The sequence below is a fragment of the Pan troglodytes genome, chromosome 12, assembly GCF_028858775.2.
Source record: "Pan troglodytes isolate AG18354 chromosome 12, NHGRI_mPanTro3-v2.0_pri, whole genome shotgun sequence".
NCBI lineage: Eukaryota > Metazoa > Chordata > Mammalia > Primates > Hominidae > Pan > Pan troglodytes.
The window spans coordinates 13,482,308-13,496,477 of NC_072410.2; the positions used below are offsets into that span (position 1 = coordinate 13,482,308).

Here is a 14,170-nt window from a genome sequence, read left to right on the forward strand (position 1 = left end):
GGCCCAGCCTGTTTGGTTAAATTTACAAAAAAGACAAATTAAGGTTCCCTGTTCTAATAGAACTTAGTCTACGAATACTTTAAAAGTTAAATATAACATTTATTTTCATGATGGGAGTATTTTCACTATTGGCTACATGGAGACACTTAGATATCCATCAAGGCAAGCAGTTTTAAAGGGATGTAAGAAAAGAACATGCTGTGAAGTTGAAAAACCAGCCTCAACAAGATGCACACAAAAAACCTTTATTTGTCAGGGAATGACTCCATTTCCTTTCATTCCCAAATCACAAGGGTGAGGCTTAAAAGCCGTGTTATAAGAGCTACAGACTCGGTGGCTGTTTGGCGACTTTTGCTACCATTGGTAACAACAGTGGGCAGGAAGGGCCAGCTTTGCAACTGCCTACACGCTGCACTCCCTTCTGCGGCCAGCTCGTGCTATCTGAGCACACACATCTCCCTGCAATGCCCCCGAGAAGGGGACACTGTGTTTCCTTTCTGGCCTCCCCACCATCAGCCTTCTCTAGACTGGTTGACATAAAGGCCACCTGAAGACCCCACTCACACCCACATTGTGTAACTGCGGCCCCAACTTAGGTAGTGTGGCAGGTAAAGCTGGGGTGCAGAGCCAGAGAGACTGAGGCATCTTCCACCAGGCAGCCTGGGGCTGTAGGCCACCACCCAGGACAGAGACACGGCGAGACACACACTCCTGAGTCACGGGGATTCTGTCTTTCACGAATTCTCCAGAGGGACCATGGCCTCACTGGTATCAGCACTGTGGCCTGCAGGCCTCCCTGACACCCCCCTTCACTGATGCAGACCCCAGCTAAACCTGCCTCTGTGCCAGTGGCTCTCAAATCAACCTGTGCCTGTGATGTCCCCTCTGATCATGGGACTTGATGTGAACCCAGATGCCTGCTTGACGGCTCTGCTGGACGTCTGCAAGCTCCTAGAGGCTGTCTGTCCCTCCAGCCCTACCTCCTCTGGCCATGAAATCCCCACTCAGCTGCTCGGCAAGGACCTTCAGTCATCCCTGTGCCCACCCTTTCCCTTGGCCTGGGCACTCCTCCTGCCAACTCCACTTCTGAGCTTTCACCCAGAGGGCCGTGCACCCTCCCACTCCCACTGCCTTGCCTGTCATCTCTCCTTGCACCCAGTGCAAACCTCCTCAGTGGTCTCCCGGCCCATCAGCCTGTCATGGGCTGGATGCCCAAATGCAGGGCCAAGCTCACGCACCTGCTGCTTATGAGCTTCAGTGTCTGCCTGATGACCTCAGGGGATCCGAGCTCCTCGGCACGGCAGCCGAGGTCCCCTACGCTGGCCTCAGCATACCTGCCCAGCCACGGCAGACAGCATCCTCACAGTCACGAGAAGTCTGTGCTTCTGGAACCTGGAACATGCAGGGCTTTGCAGACAGAGCTCCATGCTACTTCCTCTGCCCTTCTCACTCCCTCCAAAATCCACACTGCTCCCCCGTCACCACCTGTGCCCTCCTAATTCCATCAGCACCCATCAGCCACTCACCAGCCATCCTAACTCCATCAGCCACCTTCCTAATTCCTTAGCTTCTATGCCACTAAGGCCCCCAGGAAGAGACTATGCTGTTCACTCTGATGACCCCAGGACCCAGGAGTGTTCTCCCTGTGTAGCAGGTCCCCTCTATATGCTGTTAATTCAAAGGCACTCAGGTTAGTCCTGAGTCAGGCCTGGATGTGGATACAGGGGGGAAAGTTAGAAAAGAAGGATCTGGGGACGGGTATGGTGGCTCACGCCTATTATCTTAGCACTTTGGGAGGCTGAGGATGGAAAATCACTTGAGGCCAGGAGTTTAAGGCTAGCCTGGGCAACACGCTGAGACCCTATCTCTAAAAATAATATTTTTAAAAAATAGGCATGGTGGCAAGTACCTGTAGTCTCAGCTATTGGGAGGCTGAGGCAAGAAAACTGAGTGAGCCTGGGAGTTCGAGGCTGCAGTGAGCAATGATCGTACCACTGCACTCCAGCCTAGGTGACAGGGCAAGAACCTGTGTCTAAGAAAAAAAAAAAGGAAACCAGGGCAGGAGCAGGGCAGAAGCAGGGGCAGACTGGAGATTGTACGCCTGGCCACCTCTCCACAGGTGGTAACCCACCTGCTGGCCCCAACCCACCTGCTGGGCTCGAGTCTGGGACTGAGAGCATGATTCTTGGAGCAAGCAAGCTGTGAGAGCATGCGGGCTCAGGTGGGGCCTGTTTGCTTTGCTGGCTGGTGAGCCAGGAGGAGAAGTGGGGAAGGGTAGGGGACAGAGAAGGTGGGAGAGAGAAGGCAAGAGAGCTCCCTGTATCCCCATCTCATACTGCCAGACTCAGATTGGACAGAGCAAAACCAAGAGGGGGAATGAACCTTTTTAAGATGCAGGACACATTTCTGAGGGAAAGAAAAAAAAAGAGTCAAGGAAGATGCCGAGAGGCAGTTTATTTGGAGGAGCAGAAGCATCCAGAAACTGGATCTCATCAGGAAATGCTCACATGGGTGACACCCGGCACCTCCAGAGTCTTTCATCTTCAAAGCCCTTTATAAGATTAACTAATTAGTCCATGGAAGGGGCCTACGGCAGGCAGATGCTATTATGGGGGAGAAAAGACTTCTGCTGATTTCACGGCAGCAACCTGGAGGCCTCTATGTCCCAGCCTCCACACCCACCCAGGAGGGTGGGCAGCTGCTCCAGAGCCTGTTTGCTTTCTGCCCACAGACGTGTTTGCAAGAACTTCTCACACTGCGGCGTGCTCCCCTTTAGAGGAATTCCATTCAAACATTGTCACTAAGCCGCCATTATTTGGGCTCAAGACATTAAGAAAAAGAAATAAAAGAAAAAAGGAAAACCCATCTGGGATGCCTACAGGACAATTAACATCAGCCACCCCTGCAAGGCATTGATAATAATTAAAACTTATAATGTCAATTTCATGGCTCATTACTCAGATGTGGCACACACATCTTCCTCCGGACTTAATGTCCTACCCGTGGAGATGGCGCTCACGTGGGCACAACGGCGCCATCTCCGGCTTCTACTGGAATCAGGCATGTGGCAGCAGGTTCTAATGAATGTGCTCCTGACACCCCTGGTTGGGACTCTCAGGCAAGCCGTACCCCTGAGTAAGGGCGGGTGCCAGAGTCGGCCTGCAGCGTGGGGAGGGCACGACCCCAACTGGCCTATTCCAGACCTCCCAGCAAGCTGGGGTGGAGAGCGTGGAGCACCGGCTCCCTGTGTTTAAGACCCTAAGGATGCAATCTTTCAAGGAGAGCACTTGCCACGGCTCTCACCACCTGCTTTCAATGGAGGGCCCCCTTCACGATTAGCCCATCAGGACAGATTCTCGCCTGTTTTGCTCACTGTTGGATGCCCCGCTGCTGGCCTGACACAGATCATACGCTCCATATATCTACTGAATGAATGAACACACAGACTAGCAAACCAGTCCCCTGGGACTGGGGCCTTGGCTCACAGCCTCTATCTGGCCCATTATTTTTCCCAAAATATGAGATTCACAGTCCATGTTGCCCAAGATCCTATTGCTAATAGCAGCTGGGCCTGGAGGAATGGGGAAAATCCCAGGTATGGCTGATGAGAAGTGGGGCATTCCAGCCAGAGGCTCAGCCCATGCAAAGGCCCAGAGTTATAGATGGACACAGAGTCTGCCCACCTGCAGTCTCCAGACCTGTATAGCACAGCATGTGGCCAGCAGAAAAGTGTCAGGAAGATGAACACATTCGTCCATAGGCCCCGGAGGGTGAGACCCTAATCGTATACACACCAAGCACTGCGGGGTCTGAGAATGGGTCAGAGACAGCTAATGACCCCTGATACCCACTCTCTGCTTCTTTTTTCTGTCAGAATATTCCAAATTTCAACTGACATCAAGCTTCCAGCAGAAGCCTTCATTTTGCAGCCTTGCCTGCAGGCAGCCCTGGGTAGGTGTCCACATTTCTGTCCACAGAATGCAAGTGAAAGTGATTCCTGCACATTCTGGAGCATGTTTTATGATGACATGCATAAGGAAATCTGCCTTCCCACGGGCTGCATGGGAGACACAGTAGGGTGGGCCAGTTTTTCCATCAAATATTATGCTCAGAGCAAAGGGGGAAGAAACCTGGGTCTTGGGGTGACCTTGCAGAACACACCCCCATACCATGAAGTAAGAAAAAGGAAACTTGATCTTATCTGAGCCAACACATTTTGGGATCTCATTCACAGCTTAGCTTATATTCTGACTCACTCAGGAAGTCTCAGGTGTATTTACAATTTCTTTAGCTCGTAAGCGTTTTTCAAGCCAAGGCATTGACTTTCATAGCACTGTTGAGGGTTATCATTTATGTGCTGTCATCTTTGAAAAGCACTTTCAACTCAGAGACTCTCAGATTTAGAAAAGGCACAACTCTTGGCCTTACCTTATTTTAAATAATGCATTTACCAGAGTGTATCCCATCTTCCACTTTATAGATTTAATCCGCGATGAAGAAGTTTGTTACTGTTATCACACTGCAACCAGAGGTTCCCAGGTTTTTGTTTTACAGATAATTATATTTCGAGTTCCTCTGTCCCTTTTTCTCATTCAAAGCTGCTTGTTGGGTCCAAACTTTTTGTTTTGTCCCCTCTTTTCTTCTGTCAGTTTCTTCCTTTCCCATATTTGCACACTCATTCATCCAAGAATTGATGAAGAATTGATGAAATAAGACAAAGGATGAAAACACGACTTGCCCTTCAAACACAGGGTGACGAGGCCACTACTAAGCTGTTGCGTGGATGCAACTGTGAAGACATAAATTGTCTACAGCTAAGAGCTGCCTGTAGCATTTTCATGTTGCAGCCAGATTGGAGAGGATTTAAAAGCAAATTTTTTTTTTCTTCCTTTTTTTACTTTTCCCAGACTTTGTTGTGGCCTGTTTCCCTGTTGCATCAAAGCAGCGGTTAGGTCATCGGTGGTGGCCTTAGAATGCACCTTTTGACAAAGTACCTTGGGCTTAGTTTTCCCATAAAGCAGAGATAATCAAATCTGCCCTTCCATGCTTCTTAGTATGCTGAGAATAAAACTGATGATACGAAAAGAGCTTTGTGTCTCTTAATGAAGAAGGAGCTATAAAAACAATGATCATTGACTACTTGCTGAGGCAAACAGATGTTCCAGGACCCTGGGTGCCAGGGCCAGGAAAGGCAGATGCTTCTAAGTGTAGGAAGTGGTCAGTGGTGATCCCTCCTCATGCACTGCAGCAAAGGTCAGATGGGAGAACTGAGGACCGCCCCTCCAGCATCTGCCCATATTCGCTGAATAAGTGAATTCAGCAAAGAACCAATGCATGGTCCTTGGGTGTAGACCTTCTCTCACCCTCAGGGTTGAGGTATGTGCTTCTCTGGGTTCCAGCAGTACTGGGGCTCTCATCCAGACCTTGCCCCTTCCTGTCCTGAGCACCTCCTGTGTGCCTGCTGCTCCTACCTCTACCTGTGAGACCCACAGGATCCTTACAGCAACCCTGTGAGCTTGGCCTTATATTATCTGCACTTTACCGATAGGAAATTGGGGCACAGTGAGGTCCAGTAACTTGTCCAAGGTCCGAGAGACAGGACTGGATCCAGGTGGTCTGACCTCCCAACCTGTGCACTGCCGGCTACACACATCACCCCCTCAAAGTAACTCAGCCATTATTTAGCTGCTACTCCCCACCAGACACTCCCGATAACCCGATTACTGCTCACAGGACTCCTGTGAAATAAGAATTATAGTCCTTTTATAAGTGAGAAAAATGTAGCAAGGTGGGCAAATTCCTCAGCATCACAAAGCGTGTAACTGGGCAACCAGCTTCCAACCACCTGCCTCCTCCTCACTCCCCCAAAAGGCGAGGGAAGCCTCTGTGGAGCCCTGATAATTATCTGTTTAATTATGGAAGGGAAAGGGCAGCTGTGGGTCGGTCATCCATTGGGCCAGGAGGGTCCAGATCTGTTTACATTTATCCAATTCAGAGATGCATTGCTCACTTCCTCACTTTCTGGGAAGAGATCCCACGCTGTGAGCTGGTATTTGCAGTGTTCCCAGGCATGTTCTGATAATGGGTACTTAGAGGAGTACTTGAGCAAGTCCCCAGCAGCCACCAGGCACCTTGAAAAGTGCTCCTTGATCCCTCCCAGGGAACAAAGGCCTCGCTGCCGGCAACCCCTGCAGCCCCACCCAGGCACCCTCCAGGGCCTGAATCCAGCTGATGCCTGGTCGGCCCCATCTACCACCTTTCCACCAGCCTTTTGGGCAGCACACTCACGAGGGCCTCCTTTGTGGGTGGCCTCAGGTCAATGGGGCCTTGCACTGGGGACCTGGATCTCCAGCCACCGCAGAAGACCAAGAGGACAGGAGGGAAGAGAAGGAGGGGACTAAAGGCAGAGGATTCCTTGTAGGTCCTTATTTCAACCCAAACCAACCACATCATCTTAATACATATACATTTTTCATGTCATTATTTTCATGTTACCCCCCACCCCCCCCCAAAAAAACAGCTGACTCTTGAACCAACATGAGTTTAAACTGCAAGGGTCTACTTATACGTGGATTTTTTTCAACAAAAGTTATACCGAGTGTGCCTCCCTTCTCTGCCTACCCGTCCACCTCCTCTACCTCTTCTCTGCCTGAGACAGCAAAGCCAACCCCTCCTCCTCTCCAGCCCACACAACGTGAAGATGATGAAGATGAAGACCTTTATGATGATCCACTTCCACTTAATGAGTAGTAAATACATTTTCTCTTCCTTACAATTTTTTAAATAACAATTTCTTTTCTCTAGCTCGCTTTATTCTAAGAACACAGTATATAATGTATAGTTCTTCCAAGATATGTGTTGATCAACTGTTTGTGTTATCAGTAAGGCTTCTGGTCAACAGTAAGCTCTTAGGAGTTGAGTTTGGGGGAGTCAAAAGTTACATGCAAGACTTGGCGTGATGGCTCACACACTTTGGGAGGCCAAGGCGGGTGGATCACCTGAGGTCAAGAGTTCGAGACCAGCCTGGCCAACATGGTGAAACTCCATCTCTACTAAAAATACAAAAATTAATCGGGCGTGGTGGCGCATGCCTGTAGTCACAGCTACTTGTGAGGCTGAGGCAGGAGAACTGCCTGAACTCGGGAGGCAGAGGTTGCAGTGAGCCAAGATCGTACCACTGCACTCCAGTCTGGGCAACAGAGTGAGGTTCTGTCTCAAAAAATAAAAATAAAAAGTTACACACAGGTTTTTGACTGTGCCGGGGGTTGCTGCCCTAACTCCTGCATTGTTCAAGGGTCAAGTGTAATACAAAAAGGTAAGAAAAAATAAAGTATCTGTGAGCATGTAAAAAAAAAAAGTTTCACTAAGAATCTGGCTCAAATGACAAATGAAGGAGGCCTGTGTTAGAACTGGGTCCCCAGCGCTCAAGGAGTTTTGAGGGTGGCCATGAAGCTTCTTGCAGAAGAGCTCAATTCTGCCACATCCTGCCTGCTCCATGCCTCAGCTTCCGCACCTGCAAAACAAGCGTGCTAAGTATCTGTCTCACAGGGATCCTAAATGTGAGATCGAATGAGTTAATACAGATGAGTTACTCCTAACAGTGCCTGGCACACTGTAAGTACCAAAGGATGGTCTCCTGTTGGTAGCAAATAACTTCCGACTGGGGAAGCTCCCAGACAGCAGCACACAGCGTGTTTACTAAAGTTCTCCACATCACATGACACACACACTGGCAAGCTCCATCAAAAACAGAAGGAGGCTGGGCGCGGTGGCTCACGCCTGTAATCCCAACACTTTGGGAGGCTGCAGCAGGCAGATCACTTGAACTCAGGAGTTCCAGACCAGCCAGGGTAACGTGGCAAAATCCCATCTCTACAAAAAAAAAAATACAAAAATTAGCCAGGCGTGGTGGTGCATGCCTGTAGTCCCAGCTACTCGGGAGGCTGAGGTGGGAGGATCACTTGAGCCCAGCAGGTTGAGGCTGCACTGAGCTATGATTATGCCACTGCAGTCCAGTTTGGGTGACAGAGTGAGACCCTGTCTCAAAAAAAAAAAAAAAAAAGGAGGGCCTTAGCAAAACAAACTTGACCACCAAGATAACCCACCTGGTAGCATACGGCATATGCTGATAGCATATGGCACAGCCATTCAAGAAGGTTCTAAAAAGGAAGGTTATTCCACCAATGGATGATGGACTTCCTAGCAAATGTGCTAAAGGCTCGGGGAAGCTCCACAGACCTCTTGGGCAGGGTGAAAACGCTGAGGGTGATCCTGTGACCAGGGGTGCCTCCAGGACTCCCGCCCTTGCCTGCACAGTCCCTTATCACCATTTGAGGAAAACATTTCGCCATATGCGAGGGGGTGGCCACAGTGCAAGGCGCTAAGGACACCACACACAGGAGGACCTAGCCTTGGATGCAGAGAAGTTACAGGACAGATGGGAGCAGGGCCACGATGGGGCCAGCAGCCCGATGCACCCTGCACCCAGGGCTCCCGGCAGCCCTGCTGTGGGGAGAGGAGAGGGTCCCAGGACCAAGGGAGCCCAAGCTCTTACCTCTCAATACAGATAGGTCCAAAGGCTTTTACAAATCTTTAAATCATGTGGCCAATCTCAGGAAAAAATCACCCAATGAGCCAGTTCGTACCTCCCTCTCTAGAAAGGCATTTAAGATACATAACACAAAAATGTGAAAACTAGAAGTCCTGAATTTACATTTAGGATACTAAATACGGTTTGCTATTATGTTAAAAAATGTTAAGCCTGAATCAAAGCATACCTAATGATTTGGGCTTATTTCACATAGATATTGCATTTGTCTGCTTTACACTAATTCTGCAATTTGCTGCCCACAGAGGATGATGGCCTGGCTGTCAGGGATGCAGACTGCCCTTTGCTCTGGGACAGGAGGAACTGAGCAGAATTCTTCACTGCACCAGGTGTTGACGGATACGGTTGGAGCAGGAGAGGGTCCCTCGGCACCCCATTTCCATGTTGATTTATATAAATCCTTAACTCCAGATATTTAGTTACAAAACGCTTTGCCAACTTTGTAATGGAAATCTCCACAAAATTGGATGTTGCAGTTGCTTTTACAGACTTAAGGTAAACTTCATAAGTAAGTTATTAATGCAAATAGTCTCACTGCAGAGAAACAAACAAATGCTCTCCTGGGTTGCTGCAAAGAGCATTTGCCTCAACGTGGTGGAAACACTGCCCAGGGCTGGCATTATCATCCTCCCTCGGAAACTGGTTCCTTCAAGAGCAGCCTGTGGGGTACACGGGGCCTCACAGAGAGTCCTCAGCACGTGCTAGCCGTGGGCACACCAGGACATTTCTTTGTACCCAAGGGAGAAACTTATTGGTGGCAGCTTCCCTTCCAAATGTATTTTGCATGCTAGTGAGTCAATCCAGTTATTTTCTGTTCTATCTGTGAGAAATTCCTTCTTGAAGCCTTCACACTTTAATGTGGCTTTGTAAACTCATTTTAAAGTAAAAATGGGTCTTTGGTTGTCATTTTACCTAGTCTAGAGAACAAGACAGCCTTCCCAGCATGACACCTCTTCCCCAGTGAGGGAGAAGAATCCTTCTCCTGCAGGCCAGCTTCTAGGCACGTGGTGATTTTTGAACTTCCCAAAGTAGTAAGTATTTTTGACTTTCTTTAAGATATTAAATATTTTTGAACTTCCTAAAATATTAAAGAGCTTACTAGGCCTGCCTGAATTTTCAAAATGTAGGGAGAGGAATGCCTTCTACGCTAAAGCTTTTCCTGATGGGTTCCAGATGTTGCCAGTCACTTAAATCAGCCCGAATGTCTCGACAACATCGTGCTATCAGTCTCACTGACATATCCCACTCCCAGCCCCCAAGTGTCTTTTTTTGTTGAGCTGCTTCATTCATAAATACATCTTTCACATTCACTTTATGCTTTCAAGTTTTCTAAGCATTTTCATAGGCTTTATTTAACTTTCATTCTTATCCTCTCTACAGCCGCGTAAGGTAGGAAGTGGTTTTAGGACATTTATGCAGTTAGTCAGCAAATCGGAATGAGTGTCCGTTACTTGCGGGGTGCGGTTCTGGCGTGGGGTTTGGGAGTGAACAAAACACTCAGAGGTCCCCACCCGGGTGGAGTTTATGTTCCAGCCAGGGGGACAGCAACAAAACATACAAATAAGTAAAATCTAGAGAATGTCAGAAAGTGGTTAAGTGCTAAGGGGACACATAAACCAGGGGAGGGGACATGAACACTGGGATGGGGATAGGGTGAAATCTTAGAACGTCATCATCAAGAAGGTAACTGAGCGACACGTGGATGAGCGAGGGCTAGTGGACGAGCATGTCCCAGCCCTGAGGGGCAGAGAGGAGGCGGCGTGTGGAAGAGGTACGGGCTTCCCAGGGTAGGGGCTGTGGAAGGGCTGGAACAGCCCAGCAGAGACTCAGAAGGAAATAAACGCCATTGACAGTTTTCAATGTGGAAACTTGAGGCATAGGGAGAGGATAAAGAGACACCTGAGAAAACATGCTAGAAAGAGCCGTTCTCGTGTGGGACGGGCGAGGGGCCTTGCCCCACAGTCCCCACAGCTGCTCCTCTGAGGTGCGTAGGCCTCGGAACTCTAGATCAGGCGCAAGGAATGGGTAACACCCCAGGATGCTGCAAAACGTCCTGACGAATCTGCTCCGAAAACACGAAATGTTCGGTTTTGAAGCAGGGAGTGGTATGACCACCATGATCCTAGGCAGAGACAAAACCGTGTCTTCAATGATCAGGGAGCACATGTAAGTCGCCAACGCGGTGACATAAATTGCGTTCTCAGAGCCTCGCACCAGGACGCATGGCCTGGGAAGGCACGCAAAGAGTTAAAAGCAGAACCTTTCCAGGAAGGCCAGCCTAAAAAGCAAAAAGAAGGCTTCTCAATAAAAACACTGGGTTCCACAAATATGTAGTCCACCTGTCTCGGAAGTGCTACTGAGGGGAGCAAGTGGCACATAACATTCTAGTTGGAGAAGGAGAGAGAAACAGAGGCAGGAACAAACTCCTTCAGCAGCCTCTGTGGCCCATCACCTCCTGTTCTCATGAGTTGAAGAGGCATATTGCAGCTTTTTCTCCCTGTGTCTGTGGGTCTCCTTTCCCTCTTGTCTGCATTGTTAAGTGTGACTTCCTGTCACCATGCTGCCATCCCCTGCTGGAATCAGCGCAGTGGACACTGTGGCGGCCTCACTCCATCCCTGGCATCCCCGGAGCGGGTGAGGGTTCCCCTGCTGGCTGGCACCACTAGCACCCTTCCTTTAGCCAAGCCAGTCCGTGCCCTTATTGCGAGGAAAGTCAGCAGGGTTCTGGACCAACAGGAAGCCAAGACACCCACAAGGCTGTGTTTCCTATGGGAGGTACCCTGATGATGAGGTGGTCTTTATTTTTTTTTAAGATTTTTTTTTTTTTTTTTTTTTTTAGGAAAAAAAAAACTGTCACCCAATCTGAAGTCGAGTGGTGTGATCACGGCTCACTGAAGCCTTGACTTCCTGGGCTCAAGCAATCCTCCCACCTCAGCCCCTCGAGTAGCTGAGACTACAGGTGCATGCCACCACACCTGGCTAATTTTTTCTATTTTTTTGTAGGGATGGGGTCTCACCATGTTACAGCCCAGGCTGAACTTCCGGGCTCAAACAGTCCTCCCACTTTGGCCTCCCAAAGCGCTGGGATTATAGGCGTGAGCCACTGAACCTGGTTTTGAGGTGATCTTCAAACGCAGAATTGTCTGTGATTTGAGGAAGCGACTGGACTTTCCTAAAGTCTTAGAAACCTGCCCGCTTCCTTAAAAATTAACACATTACCACTTGTCAGAAAGTACTCTGAGCATGTCCTCATTATTAATTCTTCTGAACTTCATAGCAACCTTAGGAGACAAGTATTATTTTGGTGATATCATTATTATATCATCATAATTATAATTATTAATATTATAATGGAGATATTATTATCTCCATATTATCTCCATTTTACAGTGGAGGAAACTAAGTCACACAGAGGTTAATTAACATGTTCAAGGTCATGCTGCCAATACGTGGCAGAGCTGGGATTTAAACTCTAGCAGTTTGGTTTCAGAATTTGTGCCCTTATCTTCTATGCCAGCGGTCAGCAAACTTTGTCTCTAGTGCAGCGAGGTGGCTTTGCAGGCCATCAGTGTTAGCTGTAACTATTCAGCTCTGCCATTGTAGCAGCCAGAGCTCCAGAGATTCCATGTAAATTAGTGGGTGCGACTGTGTTCCGATAAAACTTTACTTACACAAACAGGTGGGGTATGCTATATGTGAAACCTCACTTTGTAGACTGTGAAATGTGATCTCAAGTCCAGGATGACTGACTAAGGTTAGGCTTTTTTTATTTTGTGTTTTTAAAAGCAAGAATCTCAACAGATTCACTTTCTTAACATCTGATGCTGAAACCAATACATTACATTGATCACATTCAGTTTCTTGTGCATTTCAGCAATGAATATATCCAGCAAGGATATGCTAGGGCTTTTTTAAAAGGCGAAACTAATCACCCTGAACTTGAATTCTCAACTGCAGGCAGGAGAATGCCTGAACCTGATAGATACAGGTAAGTCCATCATTCCTTTCCGAGGTGCAGGCCTGGTGCTGCCGCGAGCAAGATCAACCCTGGGACTTGAGCTAGGGCTGGAAACTGAGGTCTCTCCTGGAACGCACTGAGGCAGCACTGGAGCTGCAGGGCACCAGGCAGTGAGCAGCTCTGCACTCACGTGCATTCCCAATCCCAGGCTGCCGAAGAGGAATACGTGACCCAGCAGGCTAGCCTGTCTTCTGCATCCTGCTGATGTTGGGACCACCAAGTTCTCACTGTCACAGTTAATTTCCTCCCATCAAAACAGCTCCAAGGAATCCATTGGTTTCTGACCATTTATTCTATAAGGCAAGAAACACTTCAACACTTTTGTGAGGACACAATTAACATACTGTGCACGTTAAAAAGGGTGATTCCGAGTCCTATTTCTCACCACCCACACTAGCACCTGTGCCTCCACACACTAACCCTGGGGGCGGGGTGGCTGCTCCTGGATATGTTCTGTAGGAAGCTCGGCAGGAATCACTCAGAAGGGTGACTCATCGCCCCATCCTTTCCTGCCTGGCAAATCAGAGGATGTTCCACCCACGGGGCAGCCCTGGCTTCCTTAGCACAGCACAGTGAGCTAAGAAAGGCAGAAGTGTCTAGTCCAGGAGGGCTAAACTGCGGGGAGCTCGGGACAGGAGAAAGCTCTGTTCCTCACACATCCTGGGACTCCTTAGGGGCAGAGGCGGCAAAGGAGCCTTGTGCTGCTTCTGCTGCACTCAGCCCCAAGCCCGTCCAGGAAGACCTGCACCCTGCTCGGGGTGCTGGGGGAGTCGCGGGAGTGTCAGAGCTGAGCTACAGGCTGAGAAGGAAGAAGCAAGTGCAGCACCCCTGGGCGCAACTCTCAGAACACAGAATCAGGAGAAGGAGCTCTCTCAGGAGAGAGTTGGCATGCCAGAGGGAAACAGACGGATCAGCAGGTTGTTTCTACCCTGAACTCAGAGAGGCAAGAAGGTCTGTTAGGGGTCCCATGAGGCAGCTTACAGAGGGCTCCAGGCCGCAGATGCTTCCCTCTCATGGGTAAAGCGCCCCTCTGGTGCTGTTTACCAGCAGCCTTGGCCAATGTCTATGCTAAACAGAAGCACCCAAAAGACTGGCAAACACATGCAGTCTTCTCTCTTTAGCTAAAGCAGAAAGCCACAGATTTCCGGTAACCGCTGCTCCCGGGCTCAGCCGGCATCCACGACTAGTCACAGACAGTCACAGCACCAGGAAGACCCGTCAGAGGATCGGCCAGGTGCTGAGGGTGCAGGCAAACCCCTCCAGAGAGGCAGTGGGCTGCAGCTCCTCTGGTGAGAGGTCTCTCCTCAGGGGAGACCCCAGGGGCATTACAGGGTGCCCCTGGCAAAGATCTGAACACGAGACTTTTAAAAAATCATCTTAATATTATATTCATTCAATCAGTCACCAAGTACTTATTGGCCACCTAATATGTGCCAGACATGGTTCTAGGAACTAACAAAATAGATAAAGAAAATAGGAACAAAATAGGTAAAAACATCTCTACCTTAAGGGAGCATACACTTTATAAGGGGACAGAGACATAC

At 49.0% G+C, this 14,170-nt stretch overlaps 2 protein-coding genes across 3 annotated transcripts in view; one reads left to right on the forward strand and one right to left on the reverse strand.

The window, feature by feature from the left end:
• Positions 1–14,170, reverse strand: part of SH3RF3 (SH3 domain containing ring finger 3) — a 353,462-nt gene that overhangs the window by 158,589 nt on the left and 180,703 nt on the right. The gene's annotated exons all lie outside the window — the stretch shown is intronic.
• LOC107971237 (uncharacterized) lies at positions 877–1,567 on the forward strand. The gene is given in 3 exon segments (XM_054678131.1): positions 877–1,168; positions 1,171–1,361; positions 1,364–1,567. Coding segments are annotated over 3 exon segments (687 nt in total).